The sequence below is a fragment of the Cibotium barometz genome, chromosome 51, assembly GCF_041138505.1.
Source record: "Cibotium barometz isolate CiBa-2024 chromosome 51, ASM4113850v1, whole genome shotgun sequence".
NCBI lineage: Eukaryota > Viridiplantae > Streptophyta > Polypodiopsida > Cyatheales > Cibotiaceae > Cibotium > Cibotium barometz.
Genome location: NC_141096.1, coordinates 32,073,784 through 32,092,656, shown reverse-complemented (window position 1 = coordinate 32,092,656; position 18,873 = coordinate 32,073,784). Strand labels below are relative to the sequence as shown.

Sequence of the window (18,873 nt, the reverse complement as noted above, 5' to 3'; positions counted from 1 at the left end):
TCATGCACACACACAAACACACACACACAGATACATTCATGCACACACACAAACACACTTCTTTCTCATGCACACGTGCACACACACACACACACACTCTCTCTCTCTCTCTGACTCACAAAAACACACCCACATGTAAATATATATTATCTATAATATTATATTTTATTATATTTAGAGACGTATACCTATATATACATGTGCATTTATAAAATAAATAAACACATATACACATATATTATTAATATTAAATTTTAACACGTGGGGATGCATGATGAGGTGTGTTCACTTTTAAATAAGTGTATCTTATATACAATGTCTTTTGTCTTCTCTTTTGCATACATATGTATGTGATTGTGTGTGCACATACACATGTATGTGTGATTGTGTAATGTCTTCATGCGTGCATGTGTTGTGCAAGTGTCTTGATTGTGTGTATGTGTTAGTATGTATTTGTTGTGTGTGTGTGTGTGCGTGTACATGGTGTGTATGTTTTTATATATGTGTATCCATAGCGAGTGTTTGCATGTACGTGTGTGTGAGCATATGAATATACTCGTGTGTACATCTATGTGTGTGCACGTGCAGGTGCATATGTGTGTGTGTGAGTGTGTGCATGTCCATGTGTGTGCACATGTACTTGTGTATGTGTGTATTTATGTGCTTGTGTGCATGTATAAACATGTGTGTATGTGCAAGCTTGAGTATGTGTGCAAGTGTGCATATCTCTATATGTTGCATGTGTGTCCATGTGTGCGAGTGTGTGTATGTGTGTTTGTATGCGTGTGTGCATGTATCATGTGCTTGTGTTTGTGTGTTATGTGTGTGTGTGTATGCATGAACATACATGTGTGTGTCGATATACATATAAATCTATTTATATATACATGCTTACATACCTATAGATACACATACATACATAATATATATACGTGTGTGTGTATGTATATTCTCTCTCTTACACATGCACATAATATATATGTTTGTGTGTGTATGTGCAAGCTTGAGTATGTGTGCAAGTGTGCATATCTCTATATGTTGCACGTGTGTTTGTGTGTTATGTGTGTGTGTGTATGCATGAACATACATGTGTGCGTCGATATACATATAAATCTATTTATATATACATACTTACATACCTATAGATACACATACATACATAATATATATACGTGTGTGTGTATATATATTCTCTCTCTTACACATGCACATAATATATATGTTTGTGTGTGTATGTGCAAGCTTGAGTATGTGTGCAAGTGTGCATATCTCTATATGTTGCACGTGTGTCCATGCATGCGAGTGTGTGTATATGTGTTTGTATGCGTGTGTGTACGTACGTATCATGTGCTGGTGTCTGTGTGTTGTGTGTGTGTGTGCATGAACATACATGTGTGTGTGTGTGTGCATGAACACACTCTTTCCCCTACACACTCTCACACATAGACTTCCATGTCTTTGTCTCTCTCTGTGTTTCTCTCTCTCTCTCTCCCTTCCACTCACACACACACACACACACACACATGCTATCTCTCTTCTCACACACACTCCCACATATAGAAACTCTCTCTCTCTCTCTCTCTCTCTCTCTCTCACACACACACACACACACACACACACACATATACATTCATGCACACACACAAACACACACACACAGATACATTCATGCACACACACAAACACACTTCTTTCTCATGCACACGTGCACACACACACACACACATACTCTCTCTCTCTCTGACTCACAAAAACACACCCACATGTAAATATATATTATCTATAATATTATATTTTATTATATTTAGAGACGTATACCTATATATACATGTGCATTTATAAAATAAATAAACACATATACACATATATTATTAATATTAAATTTTAACACGTGGGGATACATGATGAGGTGTGTTCACTTTTAAATAAGTGTATCTTATATACAATGTCTTTTGTCTTCTCTTTTGCATACATATGTATGTGATTGTGTGTGCACATACACATGTATGTGTGATTGTGTAATGTCTTCATGCGTGCATGTGTTGTGCAAGTGTCTTGATTGTGTGTATGTGTTAGTATGTATTTGTTGTGTGTGTGTGTGTGTGCGTGTACATGGTGTGTATATTTTTATATATGTGTATCCATAGCGAGTGTTTGCATGTACGTGTGTGTGAGCATGTGAATATACTCGTGTGTACATCTATGTGTGTGCACGTGCAGGTGTGCACATGTACTTGTGTATGTGTGTATTTATGTGCTTGTGTGCATGTATACACATGTCTGTATGTGCAAGCTTGAGTATGTGTGCAAGTGTGCATATCTCTATATGTTGCATGTGTGTCCATGTGTGCGAGTGTGTGTATGTGTGTTTGTATGCGTGTGTGCATGTATCATGTGCTTGTGTTTGTGTGTTATGTGTGTGTGTGTATGCATGAACATACATGTGTGCGTCGATATACATATAAATCTATTTATATATACATACTTACATACCTATAGATACACATACATACATAATATATATACGTGTGTGTGTGTATGTATATTCTCTCTCTTACACATGCACATAATATATATGTTTGTGTGTGTATGTGCAAGCTTGAGTATGTGTGCAAGTGTGCATATCTCTATATGTTGCACGTGTGTTTGTGTGTTATGTGTGTGTGTGTATGCATGAACATACATGTGTGCGTCGATATACATATAAATCTATTTATATATACATACTTCCATACCTATAGATACACATACATACATAATATATATACGTATGTGTGTGTATGTATATTCTCTCTCTTACACATGCACATAATATATATGTTTGTGTGTGTATGTGCAAGCTTGAGTATGTGTGCAAGTGTGCATATCTCTATATGTTGCACGTGTGTCCATGCGTGCGAGTGTGTGTATATGTGTTTATATGTGTGTGTGTACGTACGTATCATGTGCTGGTGTCTGTGTGTTGTGTGTGTGTGTGCATGAACATACATGTGTGTGCGTCGACATACATATAAATCTATTTATATATACATGCTTACATACCTATAGATACACATACATACATAATATATATAAGTGTGTGTATCTATAGGTATGTAAGCATGTATACAAAGATTTCATTGAAAGATGTGAGATGAGATCTTCTTAGATTCAAATTCAAAATTGCATTCGAAGATGTGAGATTTGGCTCCTCCTCACGCTTGAAGAAGGAGTGGTTATTTTGAATTAGCCCCACCTCCCTTGAAGAAGGAGTGGTTATTTTGAATTAGCCCCACCTCCTTTGCCCACGTGGAGGGAGGTGGGGTTGTCCTTAATCCTATATATAGATATATAGATATAGATATAGATATTATTAGAAAGTTGCTCGAGAATTAATTAATGCCCAAGGTAGCAAATCGGGTGATATGATTTAGCTAACTAGTAGCGATCTTCTGTGTTTATTTGCAAATTTGTTATTACCGATAAATGTTTACTAATCGACACGGAAGCCTGCCGACGAATTTGACTGATTGTATGGCGTTCTCTCAGCTTCTTCAGACGTCATTCTCGCTTTTCGGGGCTGTGCAAGTTAACTGCTATGCCTCATCTAGGTATCTGAAGGCTAAATCATGCCTTTAATTCCTTTTTATTTGTGGTTTATTCCTTTACAAACTCTCCTTATGTAGTTGAAAAGGGATGTGATTCAGACAAGCAATTGATTTTTCTATCTCCAATGTAGCATAACAACGACTTTCCATGCCTTGTGTTCTGACATAGAAGGTCTAAATTCCCTTGCCTTACAAGAGAAGGGAGAATTGAATGGCAGGTTGGATACCAAGGTCCCAATCTTGTCATATCAAAGCTTCAATTCTTTGGAGCACTCCCAGTCTAATCAATTTGCAAATTGAAGGGAGCATTGAAGGGTTCACTTTGTCTCTCTCGCTGATTACATAAGCAATGGGTGGGAAAAGCAATGTCAAGCATATGATAGCGCTAGAGTCGAAGAGGAGCACTCTCATCCACACCCGGAGGAATGCCTTTTGGTGCTCTTTGATGACCTCTGATGACCTCTCTGGAGTCCCTTTGGATCTACTCCCAGCCCATTTGAAGGGCATAGATAATACCGTCCAAATAGCACTCACTGACTTTGTTAGTGGACTTCTGAGCTTCCATGCATCGGGCATGCTAGGTTTGCCTTGCTGCAAAGTTCCCAACTGGCTCCTTCCAATGCCCTCAATACAAATAGCTGTTTCAATCTTTATTTCTATGCATTAGATCCCTACGGGATGAACTGTAAATCCTCATGTCTGTTTGTTGCCATATCTGGGCAATCATAATGAGAGTGACACTGTGTCTTCATGGTGGGGACATGGTGCCATTGGTTCCGAGTCCTTGCAATCTATTTCCCAACTTCAAGTCTATAAACGACTCTAAACCATACAAATCAGGAAATCTTCTGGGGTGGATGGGTGTTGACTTGCATGTTTGTAATTTCTGTACTATCTTGTTGGTCATGCCTTCAGCTTCCCAATGTTGCACTTCTTTCAGGTACTCTTAGTAAGCAATTGATCTTTTCCTTGCTTAAGAAAGGGCAGCAAGAGAATGAAAGGAATTACTTGCATTACATATTGTATCATGGCTGCAGAGGCTGCAAGAGTTGATTGGTTAGCCAACTGTGACAATTGTGCATGACTAGATACAAAGCTGCCCACACTGCCTTATCCTTGACTGCAGTATCCAGCAGCCCAAAATTGCAGTTCATCAGCCCAAACATGGCCTTTGATCTTGTGTAAAAGGTAGTTGCATGGGTAGGACATGCCCATGGGCATCCGTGAATGGTGGGTATGCACATGACATTCCCTTTTGCTAAACTTGGAGGATTGGGGAAAATCTTGCACCTTTTCTCCACTTTTAATTTTGTCCATTTGAAGGCTGTGCTCTATATCCTTACTGGCTCTGTCTCCAGTAGTACCTCTACTAGAGCTACTGCCTTGGTGTTGGTGTTGGACTCACACACTCACACACACAAACCTGCACATTAGGGTTAGGTGGAGGATAGAGAAGCTCGCACAGAAATGAGAGAGAGAGAGAGAGAGAGCCAAAAGTGTGGTATCCACAAAATGCAAGTCAACCCTTGCATGTGTGCCACATCCATATAATATAGAAGTACAAAATATATTATGTTAGAGTGTCCTTTCACACTTGATATCCAAGGGGAAAAACCACATGGGAAAAAGTGCCCTTGGTTAAGCCCTGTTCACACATAGCACTACCATAAGTGAGCATATGCCTACAAATCCCCCCTGTAGAGTGGAAGTGTGAACCTGTACAAGGTAGCAGATCACTCTCTGTATGAGAGTAAGCCCAAAGCTTTGCGGAAAGCTTCATACTTTTCTTGAGGTAAAGCCTTTGTGAATAGATCTGCAACATTATCCTGTGTAGGGCAGTAAGATAAACTGATCTCCCCTGCATGTAGCCTCTCTCTGACATAGTGATAATGAATCTCAATGTGCTTGGTACGTGCATGAAATACTGGATTTCGTGCCACGGCCATAGCACTCTGGCTATCAGTGAGAATGGTGGTGGGTTTCTGCTGACAACGAAGATCAGCCAATAGTCTCCTCAACCATACACAATCTACTGTAGCTGTGAAGACTGCCCTGTACTCAGCCTCACAAGTAGATGTGGCAACAGTGGGTTGCTTTTTACTCAACCAAGATATGCATGAACTGCCAAGAAAAAAACAATTCCCACTGGTGGATTGCCTGGTATCATAATCACCAGCCCAATATGAATCACTGTATGCATAAAGCTGCAAGCTGCCCCCCCTGGGATAGAACAAACCAAGATCCAGGGTACCCTTAAGACAACAAAAAATGCGTTTGACTGCTTGCCAATGCTTTATGCCTGGGCTGTGCATGAATTTTCTCAACAAAGACACCCCAAAAGATATGTCTGGCCTCGTGTTACACAAGTAAATGAGGCATCCCACTGCCTGGCTGTAAATGCCGGCCTCAAAAGGTTCTCCAATATCATGCATAGTAGGCCGTACACGTGGTTCTACCGGAGTAGAAATGGGCTTACATTCATCCATGTGAAACCTTTTTAGCAAACTTTTTATGTGCTTAGTTTGCTGCATAACAATGCCATCATCTGTATGCATAAACTGTATGCCGAGATAGTAGTGTAAAGGCCCCAAATCTGACAAATCAAATTCAGCTTTCAAATCAGCTTTGAAATCTGAAATTTGTGCTTTGCTAGTACCTGTAATGAGCATGTCATCTACATACAAGATGACTATGAGAATATCGGCATCGGTTTTCTTCACATACAATGTGCTTTCAGCTGGACTATTCACATAACCTTGGCTGGTTAGATGAGCATGTATCTTATCATACCAAGCTCTTGGAGCTTGCTTTAACCCATACAATGCTTTGTGTAACCTGCATACTTTATGTTCCTCACCAGGAACTACAAAACCAATGGGCTGATTTACATATACTTCCTCCTGTAATTCCCCATTTAAGAATGCAGTTTTGATGTCCAATTGATGCACTATCCATCCTTTATGTGCAGCCAATGCAATCACTGATCTTATTGTGGTCATTCTCGAAGTAGGAGCAAAAGTCTCTTCATAATCTATTCCCTTTTTCTGGGAGTAGCCTTTAGCCACAAGTCTTGCTTTGTACCTGTCAATAGTACCATCAGACTTTCTTTTGACTTTGTACACCCACTTTGTTCCAATGACATGCTTGCCTTTAGGCAATTCCACAAGATCCCATGTATTGTTCTTCATGATAGAAGAAATTTCAGCTTGCATAGCTTGCAACCAATGCTCATTCTCATGTGCTTCTTCATAAGAAGAAGGCTCTTCTGAATCAAAGAGACCACCCATTGCTAATGCAGACTCCCCACGATGTATATTCAAAGCATAACTAGCCCTTGTTCTACCTGTGAGTGGAGCTGCAAGTTTGCTTTCTTGCAAAGTTTTCAGCAACCATCTTGGCACTGACTTGGCTGTGTCTATGGCTGTTTGCTCTTCCCTTACAAGATCTTCCACTTCTTCCATAGAAGGGCGCTGAATGGCTGGCTGTTCCACATGTTCTACATGAGGATTTTCTTGTGTAGGGGCTGGCTCATCTGAATCCCCCCTAATTGCAATGGGTAAAAGTCCATCAAACATGTCCTGTATGTCTGTATCATTGCTTTTATACAAGGTGTACATGGGCTGTTCTGAATTTTCAGCAAATACCACATCTCTACTGACAAAAATGCTTCGTGTAGTTGGATTATAAAGACGGTATCCTTGTTGGAAAAATGGGGGAGAGACAAAGCTAAAAACTGAAACTGAAATGAGAGCAAGACTAAAAAGAAACACAAAGCTTAAACATACCTTGAGATGAGTGTAGACAAGACACAAGATTGATACTTTTATTGATGTGACACCTACAATATATAGGTGAGAAGTACAAGATAGAGCATGAGTGCATATGGGATAAATCCCTGAGTGCCACGTGGCATACACTGAGATGACCAAGACTAAAAGTACTCCTAGTGAGCACTTATTTCCAACAATCCTTTGCTCTCATTGCTGTAGCCCACAAAAATGCATTTCATTGCTTTGTCATCTAGCTTTGTTCGGAGTTGTTCTGGCACATGTGCATATGCCAAACACCCAAATGTACGCATATAATCCACTATTGGCTTTCGGCTATACCAAGTGTATCGTGTTCCAGAAGTGACTATTTCATAATCCTTTGATGGGTCTTTTACCAAACACTTCCCATCTTCAAATTCAACCTTAAAACCTTGGTTGTTTATGGCTGAGATGGAGAGCAGATTTTTCTTTATCCCTGGAACATACAATACATTTTTCATACATATATTGACACCATTGGCTGCAATAAGTATGACATTGCCAATTCCCTTTACTGGATATGTGGTATGATCTACACATGATACAGTGCGGCCATTTGAAGCATAAACCAAGTGCTGAAATACATCTTTGCATGAAGTGATGTGGCTCGAAGCACCACTATCAAAATACCATGATGCATTCTGTCAGTCAGATGCAATGCAAGACATATCATTGTCTGAAGCACTTGGTGTGCCACTAGTGCATGTGACCAAAAAAGTGTACTCTTCCTGGATTACATTAGCTGATTGCTGTGCTTTGTCATCAGAAGAGTCTGCTACTGCATTGCCTGCTTCTTTCCTTTTCTCTTTTGCAATCCGCTTCCTACATTCACTGATGTAGTGTCAAGGCTTATGGCAGTAGTGACATTTGCCCTTCTTTTTGGGCTTGTTTGCATCTCCTTTGTCAGACTTTTCACCACCAGAAGAGGGTTGTCCATGACCAGCCTTGCTAGACTGTTGTCCCCCATGCTTAAAGCTCTTTGCTTTACCCTTATCCTTGGCTGTAAATGCCTTGTCTCCACCACGGTTGCTCGATAAGTTTGCTCTTGTTTGCTCTTCCTGCAAGAGTAAACCCACCAGCTCTTCAAAAGTGACGGGATCACCACCTCCTCTCATTGAGAGGTTGAGAGGTGTGAAAGCCCAAGTAGGAAGGTGGTAAAGAATGAAGAGTGTTGGTGACCATCTGTCTGTTTGGGATAACCTCATCAATGTTGAGCAATTGTTCCTGCAAATCTTTCACTTTGGTGAGATGATCTGCCATGGAGTCACCCTCATCCCTGGTTCCTCTCCATCTCTCCCTCTCTCTCTCTCTCTATTTTCTGCGCATCTCCTTTCAGTTTGTGTGTTAATTTCCGTCGCGAAAAGAGTGCTGAATTCTGAGTATTGAAGTTACCGATTCTTCTCCGAAGCTTCCGCATATTACATTCACTGTGCGTTTTCCTTTGCTAGTCCAGGCCGCCATCTGGAGGACTCATATAAACCAACCATCAGGCCTACATCAGCACACATCAGCATTACATCTCAATATATGCCAGCGCCTACTTCAGAGCACTTATCAGCGTTTATACATCAACTCACACCAGCATTTTGCTCCAGCAGACACCTGCGTTTTGCTGCAGCTCACATCAGTGCTTGTCATCAGCCTGTCCTCCATTTTACATCTGCGTTTACATCAGCGCTTATCATCTGAGCCTTACATCGCTTACATCAGCCTGTCTCAGGCTTACATCTGCGTTTACATCAAGCACCACCTCAGCGTTTATACCTGGGCTGACATCAGCCTCACTTCAGCCTGTCTTCAGTGCTTACATCTAGGCTGACATCAGCCCTACTTTGGGACGCAACCCTCTCTGCTACTTCGGGACGCAGCCCTCTGTGCTACATCGGGACGCAACCCTCTCTGCTACTTCGGGACGCAGCCCTCTCTGCTACATCGGGACGCAGCTCTCTCTGCTACATCGGGACGCAGCCCCCTCTGCTACTTCGGGATGGAGCCCTCTCTCCTTCAGGTATGCAGCACCCGTGTCACCAGAGCGTGCACCACTTGGGACAACAGCCCTCTTTGCTTCAGGTACGCAGCACCCGTGTCATCAGAGATTGCACCGCCATCTTCGTCATCGATGTTACCTTTTTTCCGCTGCCACTATCACCTCGGAGTGCTTTGCCTCACATCGACGCATGAGCCCTCGTCATCGACCGTGCTTCATCTCCGACGTCATTCTCTGCTTCTGCACTAGTCTTCTTTTTGCTCAGAGTCACCTCTCATATGACGGCTCTTGTACATATCTGCACTCACCTTTTTATATATATTCAGTCACATATTTCATGCTCTGTGGTTTTACTCTGATCTCTCGTATATCTGGTCCTTCCGTCCTTTTGCCTTGACATGGTATCTGAGCGTTTTGCTGCAGCTCACATCAGTGCTTGTCATCAGCCTGTCCTCCATTTTACATCTGCGTTTACATCAGGTGTACATCAGCGCTCATCTGAGCCTTACATCGCTTACATCAGCCTGTCCTCAGGCTTACATCTGCGTTTACATCAGGCACCACCTCAGCGTTTATATCTGGGCTGACATCAGCCTCACTTCAGCCTGTCTTCAGCGGCTTACATCTAGGCTGACATCAGCCCTACTTTGGGACGCAACCCTCTCTGCTACTTCGGGACGCAGCCCTCTGTGCTACATCGGGACGCAACCCTCTCTGCTACTTCGGGACGCAGCCCTCTCTGCTACATCGGGACGCAGCTCTCTCTGCTACATCGGGACGCAGCCCTCTCTGCTACTTCGGGATGGAGCCCTCTCTCCTTCAGGTACGCAGCACCCGTGTCACCAGAGCGTGCACCACTTGGGACAACAGCCCTCTTTGCTTCAGGTACGCAGCACCCGTGTCATCAGAGATTGCACCACCATCTTCGTCATCGATGTTACCTTTTTTCCGCTGCCACTATCACCTCGGAGTGCTTTGCCTCACATCGACGCGTGAGCCTTCGTCATCGACCGTGCTTCATCTCCGACGTCATTCTCTGCTTCTGCACTAGTCTTCTTTTTGCTCAGAGTCACCTCTCATATGACGGCTCTTGTACATATCTGCACTCACCTTTTTATATATATTCAATCACATATTTCATGCTCTGTGGTTTTACTCTGATCTCTCGTATATCTGGTCCTTCTGTCCTTTTGCCTTGACATGGTATCTGAGCAATCGTGCGCAAAGGGATTGAAGACCTCGAGAGCACACAGCATGGATCGTCTGCCCGCACTCCCGGAGGACCGATTCTTCTTACCAGAAGATGCTTCTCCAAACTCTGATCTGGACCACATAGGGAATGGGATTGCTTACTCAGTGGAGGATCCTGTTCAAGATCATACTTTGGGAGACGATCAACCCATGCACATCACCTCTTCCACACCTCCTTTGCCTTCACAATCGCCCTCTCCGACTTCATTAGATTTTGTTTCCAGAGGGGGATACATTCTTTCTGCCATTGTGTTTGTGTGGGACCCTGGCATACTTCATCTTCTTTCATCTTCTCTCATGGTCCCCTTTTTGGCCTGAGAGGGGGTGTGAAGAAACATCACTTTTCCAGCCCTAAAAAGGGATTTTCTAGAATATTTATATTTTATATTTTTGAGGTTTTTTCTTGTCTTGGTTGCTGGCCGACTCCTGTATGGTGACCGACCAGCACCCCTCTATGCTATAAATAGCACTGCCTGATGCCTCATCACAGTGTACCACTTCATTGCCATATTAGGTACCACCGGCCACCTCCACTAGGGGTTCACTGTGCGTTTTCCTCTGCTGGTCCAGGCCACCATTTGGAGGACTCATATCAGCCAACGTTCGGCTGTTTTCTGGCACTTGCATCAGGCCTACATCAGCACACATCAGCGTTACATCTCAATATATGCCAGCGCCTACTTCAAAGCACTTATCAGCGTTTATAAATCAGCTCACACCAGCGTTTTGCTCCAGCAGACACCTGCGTTTTGCTCCAGCAGACACTTGCGTTTGTCATCAGCCTGTCCTCCATTTTACATCTGCGTTTACATCAGGTGTACATTAGCGCTTATCATCTGAGCCTTACATTGCTTACATCAGCCTGTCCTCAGGCTTACATTTGCGTTTACAATCAGGCACCACCTCAGCGTTTATCTGGGCTGACATCAGCCTCACTTCAACCTACAGGGCCACACTCCTAAAATTTAGGAGAGTTGCTATTTTTGGCCCGACTCCGATGGAAATTCTGTTCGCGTCATTACATCTGGGATTGAGCAGATACGAAGAGTTGGCAAAGTGCCTATGACATAATGTCTATTAGTTGGGATATTTTTAGAGGTAAAGATTATGGAAGGACCCATCTCTTAAATTGGGACATGTGGCAAGAAAGTGGACCAAAGTGAGACAAGTGGCCTGACACTTGTTAGAAAAAGGATCAAAGTGAGACAAGTGGCCTCACACTTGTCACTTCAGCTATTGTGTGGCTCTCCACTTGTCATCGTAACCTTCTGCCATTTTAGCTCATGGGAGGCCCAAATCTATAAATTGGAGCCCTCTCTCTTCATTAAAAAAGGCTCTCTTGCTCCACACTAGCCTCTACCACCGTTACAGGTTGCCCTAATGATGGCTACTCTCTTTCTCTCTCACTTGAAGGCTGCCCATGAAGAATACCGGCTGTTGGGGACTGTTTTGGAGGCTTCCATCGCGAAGAAATATTGCAGGCAAGGGTATTTAATCATTTATTATGATTTCTAGCCATTGTACTTGTTGTACCAGTATTTGTACTTGTTGTACAAGCCATACCAGCCCTTGTACTGGATGTACCAGCTTCTGTACTTGCTATACCACCCATTGTACCGGCTGTACCAGCTTTTGTACTTGCTGTACCTGCTGTACCAGCCACCATACCGGCTGTACCAGCCACTGTACCTACTGTACCAGCCCTTGTACTGACTGTACCAGCTTTTGTACTTGCTGTACCACCCATTGTACCGGCTGTACCAACTTTTGTACTTGTTGTACTTGCTGTACCTACTGTACCAGCCACCGTACCGGTTGTACCAGCCACTGTACCTGCTGTACCGGCTGAATGGAGAGTTGTACTTGCTGTACCCTGTCTATTTTGCATGAAGACCCGTGGTTTTTGGGGAAGAATCAGTACCCACACGGAGGTATATGGATTATATTGCTGGCTCAGCATTTCTATAGCCTATGTTCCGGCTTGGTTGCCTCGTGTTGGGCTGTGTTATGGCATTTGTATATGGATAATCCAGCATCTCCCTTGGGGAGAGTAAGGCCCTCAAAGCTTGTACATGATATTATTCTCCTTGGGTAATAAAATACTCCAAGGGGGGGGTCGGCCCATTCCGGCCTCTATGCGGTGTCACACGTGCAAGCTCCATTTTCAGCATTTGTGGATGTTTTGTCCAGCTTTATGTTTTATGCAAAGTGATGATGGATATGTGTTAAGGCTGTGGCTATGTTTAAATGTTTTAATATGCATTGATGGTATCAACAAGTGTGTCAAAGGCCCTAGTCCCCCGGGCACCCGCTGCGAGTTTCATTGGTATCAGAGCATAGGCTTTCTTGGAAGCGGAGGCTTCCTTCTATCAATAAGGAAGAGAAAAGATCTCAAGTGGGGACCACACTTACCATCATTGCTGTTAAGCATGGCCAGCCGCTTCATAGCTTATGAAGCAAGGGCATGAGCAGTAGACAGCTTGTTGATCTAAGGATTTATGAATTCACAAAATCTTATCGTGGAAGTGTGAAGTTGGCTTTATGTGCACACATTTAGCACTCTTTCCATATGGATATTGTGGATTATATTATCAAGCTTACAGACAAGCTATATGGAGATATATCTCAGGATATGTTAAGGATATGGTGACGAGATATTTCTTTTGGCTTCATGACCAACCTGGCAAAGAAAAGCTAAGTATACTTTGAGTTTGCAAAGTTGGTGCTTTTGCTATTTACTATGAAGTGTTTTTGATGTTCACTAACCCTTGTATAGCTATGCAAGGAGAAAGGTGTTGTTGTTTGCCTTGAGATGGTTTCAGGGAAACATTGTTCATGGCTCCCTTTAATGGGATGAATTCTTTTCATGGCTCTCTTTATTGGGATGGAATATATCTATGGAGATTTCTTTCTTGGACGAGATTTATATAGATATTGGGCTTCACAAGCAATTTCTACGGACGAATCTGTCCGAGTTTATAGAAAAGAAATCTTTGGTTATCTCATGGATATGATGCTTTTATGGATAAAGTCCACCTCTACTCCAAGGTGTGTGGTTAGCACGGAGTATGTGGTAAGAGTTATGGTATACAAGGATTATGGTATACAGGTCTATGGATTCGTGGACTTCTTTTCTAGGAATTTGGATCCATCCTAAGGTTTAGAATGTCACAAATCCCTATATTCTAGGGACATGCGGATGCGTGTCAGGCCTAGAAACATGCAGATACATGTATGTATTATACCTGGGCATGTGTATGGATCATATGAGTGGATGCATATGAGTCCAAGGACATGGCAGGACATTTGTGTTCTCTTGTCCTACGTGCTCTCTTGAAGATTGTTTCTACCATGTGTGGGTGGAACAATAGAGAGCAGATGGAAGGGAACATGGGCACTTCAAAGGGTAGTGACAAGCACAACATACCCTGTGTAGTGTTCTCTTGTCCTACGTGCTCTCTTGAAGATTGTTTCTACCATGTGTGGGTGGAACAATAGAGAGCAGATGGAAGGGAACATGGGCACTTGAGAGGGTAGTGTGAGTTGGTGGCCGAAATGCCTACAAACTATTGGTGGCCGAAATGCCTATAAACTATGTGTAGCAGAAATGCTTATGGAACACCAGGTTATCTATGCCTGCGAGTGATTGTTTTATCTTGTTACTTGAGCCCACCTCTCATCCAAGGTGTGTGGTCAGAGTACCAACATGGAGTGCAAGTGGTAAAGTGGACATGACGGGACTTATGTCTATGCCAAGGGTCATGTGGACCGATGTCTTGTTGGCAAGAGACTTATTTTGTCTCGCCCATTTACTTGGGACATGGATTATGATATCTGGACTTATGGGACTGTTTTGTCTCGCCCATTTACTTGGGACAAGGATTATGATATCTGGACTTATGGGACTGTTTTGTCTCGCCCATTTATTTGGGACATGATTATGATATCTGGACTTATGGGACTGTTTTTTGTCTCGCCCATTTATCTTGGGACATGATTTTGATATTGGTATTATGGAGACTTATTTAGTCTCGCCCATTTCTTTGGGACATGGATTCTTCAATTATATTGGATTTTTGAGACTGTCTCGTCTCGCCCAATCGATGGGACATGATTATATCTTGAATATATGGCTTGAAGCTTAAAGTTGCGGACAACTTTTAAGAAGCTGGGGAGGATGTCACCAGCCTGGACATTTCCCAGTCTGAAAGGGGTCTGGTGGACTCCAGGATGTCTGAATATTTGGAAAGTACAAGCTTTGGGAATGGGGGATTATCCTAGAATACAAAGGGCCACACTCCTAAAATTTAGGAGAGTTGCTATTTTTGGCTCCGATGGAAATTCTGTTCGCGTCATTACATCTGGGATTGAGCAGATACCAAGAGTTGGCAAAGTGCCTATGACATAATGTCTATTAGTTGGGATATTTTTAGAGGTAAAGATTATGGAAGGACCCATCTCTTAAATTGGGACATGTGGCAAGAAAGTGGACCAAAGTGAGACAAGTGGCCTGACACTTGTTAGAAAAAGGATCAAAGTGAGACAAGTGGCCTCACACTTGTCACTTCAGCTATTGTGTGGCTCTCCACTTGTCATCGTAACCTTCTGCCATTTTAGCTCATGGGAGGCCCAAATCTATAAATTGGAGCCCTCTCTCTTTATTAAAAAAGGCTCTCTTGCTCCACACTAGCCTCTACCACCGTTACAGGTTGCCCTAATGATGGCTACTCTCTTTCTCTCTCACTTGAAGGCTGCCCATGAAGAATACCGGCTGTTGGGGACTGTTTTGGAGGCTTCCATCGCGAAGAAATATTGCAGGCAAGGGTATTTAATCATTTATTATGATTTCTAGCCATTGTACTTGTTGTACCAGCATTTGTACTTGTTGTACAAGCCGTACCAACCCTTGTACTGGCTGTACCAGCTTCTGTACTTGCTATACCATCCATTGTACCGGCTGTACTAGCTTCAGTACTTGCTGTACCTGTTGTACCAGCCACCATACCGGCTGTACCAGCCACTGTACCTACTGTACCAGCCCTTGTACTGACTGTACCAGCTTTTGTACTTGCTGTACCACCCATTGTACCGGCTGTACCAACTTCTGTACTTGTTGTACTTGCTGTACCAGCCACCGTACCGGTTGTACCAGCCACCGTACCGGTTGTACCAGCCACTGTACCTGCTGTACCGGCTGAATGGAGAGTTGTACTTGCTGTACCCTCTCTATTGCATGAAGACCCGTGGTTTTTGGGGAAGAATTAGTACCCACACGGAGGTATATGGATTATATTGATGGCTCAGCATTTCTACAGCCTATGTTCCGGCTTGGTTGCCTCGTGTTGGGCTGTGTTATGGCATTTGTATATGGACCCGTTCACGAACATAGTGATACTGAATCTCAATGTGTTTCGTACGAGCATGAAACACAGGGTTCTTGGCGATGTGATGCAACTCTAATTGTCACACCAAAGAAGAGTAGATCCGGTAGGAGGACAGCCGAGCTCCTCCAATAATCTCCCCAACCATATCGCCTCACATGCAGCATAACAAACTGCACGGTACTCTGCCTCGGTAGAGGAACGCGCCACAGTAGGCTGCTTTTTATTGCTCCAAGAAATGGCTCCAGACCCAAGTGAAAAAATACAACCAGTGGTCGAACGCCGTGTATCTGGATCTCCAACCCAGTCTGAGTCAGACCATCCAACAAGAGTGCGTCCTTGGCCAAAATCCAGAGTGCCATGCAAGTACCGAAGAACTCTGAGAGCACACAGCCAATGCTGCTGATGGGGTTTGGATGAGAAGGAACTCAATAAACTGACTGCGAAGCATATGTCCAATCGGGAGTTACCAAACAACCGACGAGAACCCGATACTGTCCCTGATCAGTCCCTGGAGAAGCATCAAGTGAAGAAAGCTTCTCACCAATATCCATAGGAGAAGATACTGGTTTGCACCCAGTCATCTGAAATTTGTCGAGAATCTCCGGAGTGTACTTCTGCTGAGAGAAGAAAATGTCCTTTCAAGGTCTGCCAAATCTCAAAGCCAAGAAAATAATGCAAGAGGCCAAGATCCGTCATCTCAAACTCTGTCTCCAAAGCATCCATAACAGAACGGATCCGCACAGAATAAGAACCTGTAAAGATGAGGTCATCAACATAGACCACAATGATAACAATCAACCCCCTCTCAAGGAGGATATAAAGATTCGAATATGCGTGAGAACGGCGCAGGCTAAGCTTCTGAAAGAACTCATCAATCCGCTGGTACCAAGCCCGCGGAGCTTGCTTTATACCATATAAACCCTTCTTCAGCCGGTACACATGATCCTGTTTGCCCGGAACAACAAATCTTGGCGGGCTGATCAATATAGACCTCCTATGTAAGCTCTCCACTCAGGAAAGTCGACTTGACGTCCATCTGGAAAACGGGCCATCTATGATGTCCTGCAAGTGCAAGAACGGTGCGAATGGTAGTCATCTGGGCCGTCGGAGCGAAGGTCTCATCGAAGTCGACTCCAGGGCGCTGAGTGTAACCCTTGGCAACCAACCTCGCCTTGTGCTTGTCCAAGCTGCCATCAGCTCGGAACTTTGATTTGAAGATCCAACGCACACCAATCACCTTACGGTGCAGTGGCAGAGGCACCAAAATCCAAGTGCCATTCCGTTCGATAGCATCCAGCTCTGCCTGCATAGCACGATGCCAAGGCTCATGTGAAAGAGCCTCGTCTACAGAAGTGGGATGAGAAGGACCATTAATGATAGTAGACATAAGAGCATAATCAACAAACATGTTGCCCTCATGAATTTGTTTCCCTGTAACTCTGGAAGAACGCCGAAGAGAACCAGGCAGAGGAGCAGGAGGAAGCTCACGTAACCCAGAATCACGAACTGCCTGATAATATCACCCAGGTACAGATCTGCTCGAACTCGCCGGAGGAGGAGCAGGGTCATCATCATCTGACTGAGCATCCTCAGCTGGAGGTGTAACAGAAGCAGCGGGAGCAGGAGGAGGAGAAGGAGGCGGAGATGGAGCTGAAGGAAGAAGAAGCTCACCACCCCCCTCTGAAGATGTAGGAGTCTCGTCGAACACCACATCACGGCTCACAACAACTTTACCGGCCCGAGGATCATAAAGACGATATGCCTTGGACACAATGCTGTATCCGAGAAAAGTCATGCGCTGAGACTTCGAGTCCAACTTGGAGCGATGCTCCTTAGGCACATGAACATACGCCGTACACCCAAATATCCGGAAATGAACAACAAAGGGCTTCTCACCATGGAAAGCCTCATATGGAGTTTTATCGGGAAGAGCAGCAGTAGGAGACTTGTTCTGAATGTAGATAGCAATGGAAGCCGCCTCAGCCCAGAAACGTCGAGGTAGTGAAGAATGCTCAAGCATAGCACGGGCCATCTCCATAATGGTCCTATTCTTCCTCTCTGCAACTCCATTCTGTGATGGAGTATATGATGTACTAAGCTGTCTCCGAATGCCATGTGTCTTGCAATATTGCTTAAACTCCTGGGATGTGAACTCACCCCCTCCATTGGTCCTGAGAGCCTTGACCGAGTGACGGGTCTCTTTTTCCACCTCAGCTCTCCAATCACAGAAGTGCTGAAAAGTCTCATCCTTGGTCTTCAGAAAGAAAACCCAAGTATATCTGGTAAAATCATCCACCATCATGAGCATGTACAACGCCTTACTCAAAGATGCGGTACTCATAGGACCACATAAGTCTGCATGAATGAGAGCAAGTGATGTCGAAGATCTGTGTGTTGCCTTCTTTGGAAAGGCGGCTCGGTGTTGCTTCCCCTGTAAACAAGAGGAACAAGGAGTAGACGGAGCCTTGATGGTTGGTAATCCCTCAACCAACCCATCCTTCGAAGCTCGCTGCAGAAGCTGATAGCTCTAATGGCCAAACCGAGCATGCCAAAGAGCAGAAGAAGCACCAGAAGAAAGCAGAGCGGTCAACTTGTAGAGACCACTATCTTGGACTCCCTGAGCAAAGATGCTACCAGGCGCCTTATCACGAAAGGTAATCTCATAACGAGAAAAGATCACCTCCGCACCCTGAGCTGTAAGAGCACTCACTGACAAAAGGTTAAAAGCCAAATCTGGAATATATAGAACGTCAGAGAAGTACCTCTTGTCCTTGTCAAAACGGAAGATGGGGATAGTGCCATGACCATGCACTGGCACAGAAGAAGAATCACTCAGAGTGATCTCGCCTGATCTG

The 18,873-nt window shown here is 43.8% G+C and overlaps 1 protein-coding gene across 5 annotated transcripts in view; it reads left to right on the top strand.

Annotated features, from left to right (window-relative positions):
- Window positions 1-3,346: 3,346 nt before the first annotated feature.
- Window positions 3,347-18,873, top strand: part of LOC147609539 (Inositol monophosphatase family protein) — a 98,614-nt gene continuing 83,087 nt past the window's right edge. For 2 of the 5 annotated variants that reach the window (XR_015264214.1, XM_086787399.1), the window contains exon 1: window positions 3,347-3,590. Coding sequence is in view for 3 of the 5 variants with exons in the window: in XM_086787399.1 (XP_086643525.1) it covers window positions 3,466-3,590 (125 nt within the window). In the remaining 2 variants the exon portion in view is untranslated. The remainder of the gene's footprint in view (window positions 3,591-18,873) is intronic. The other 3 variants (XM_086787401.1, XM_086787402.1, XM_086787400.1) reach the window with 3 other exon arrangements.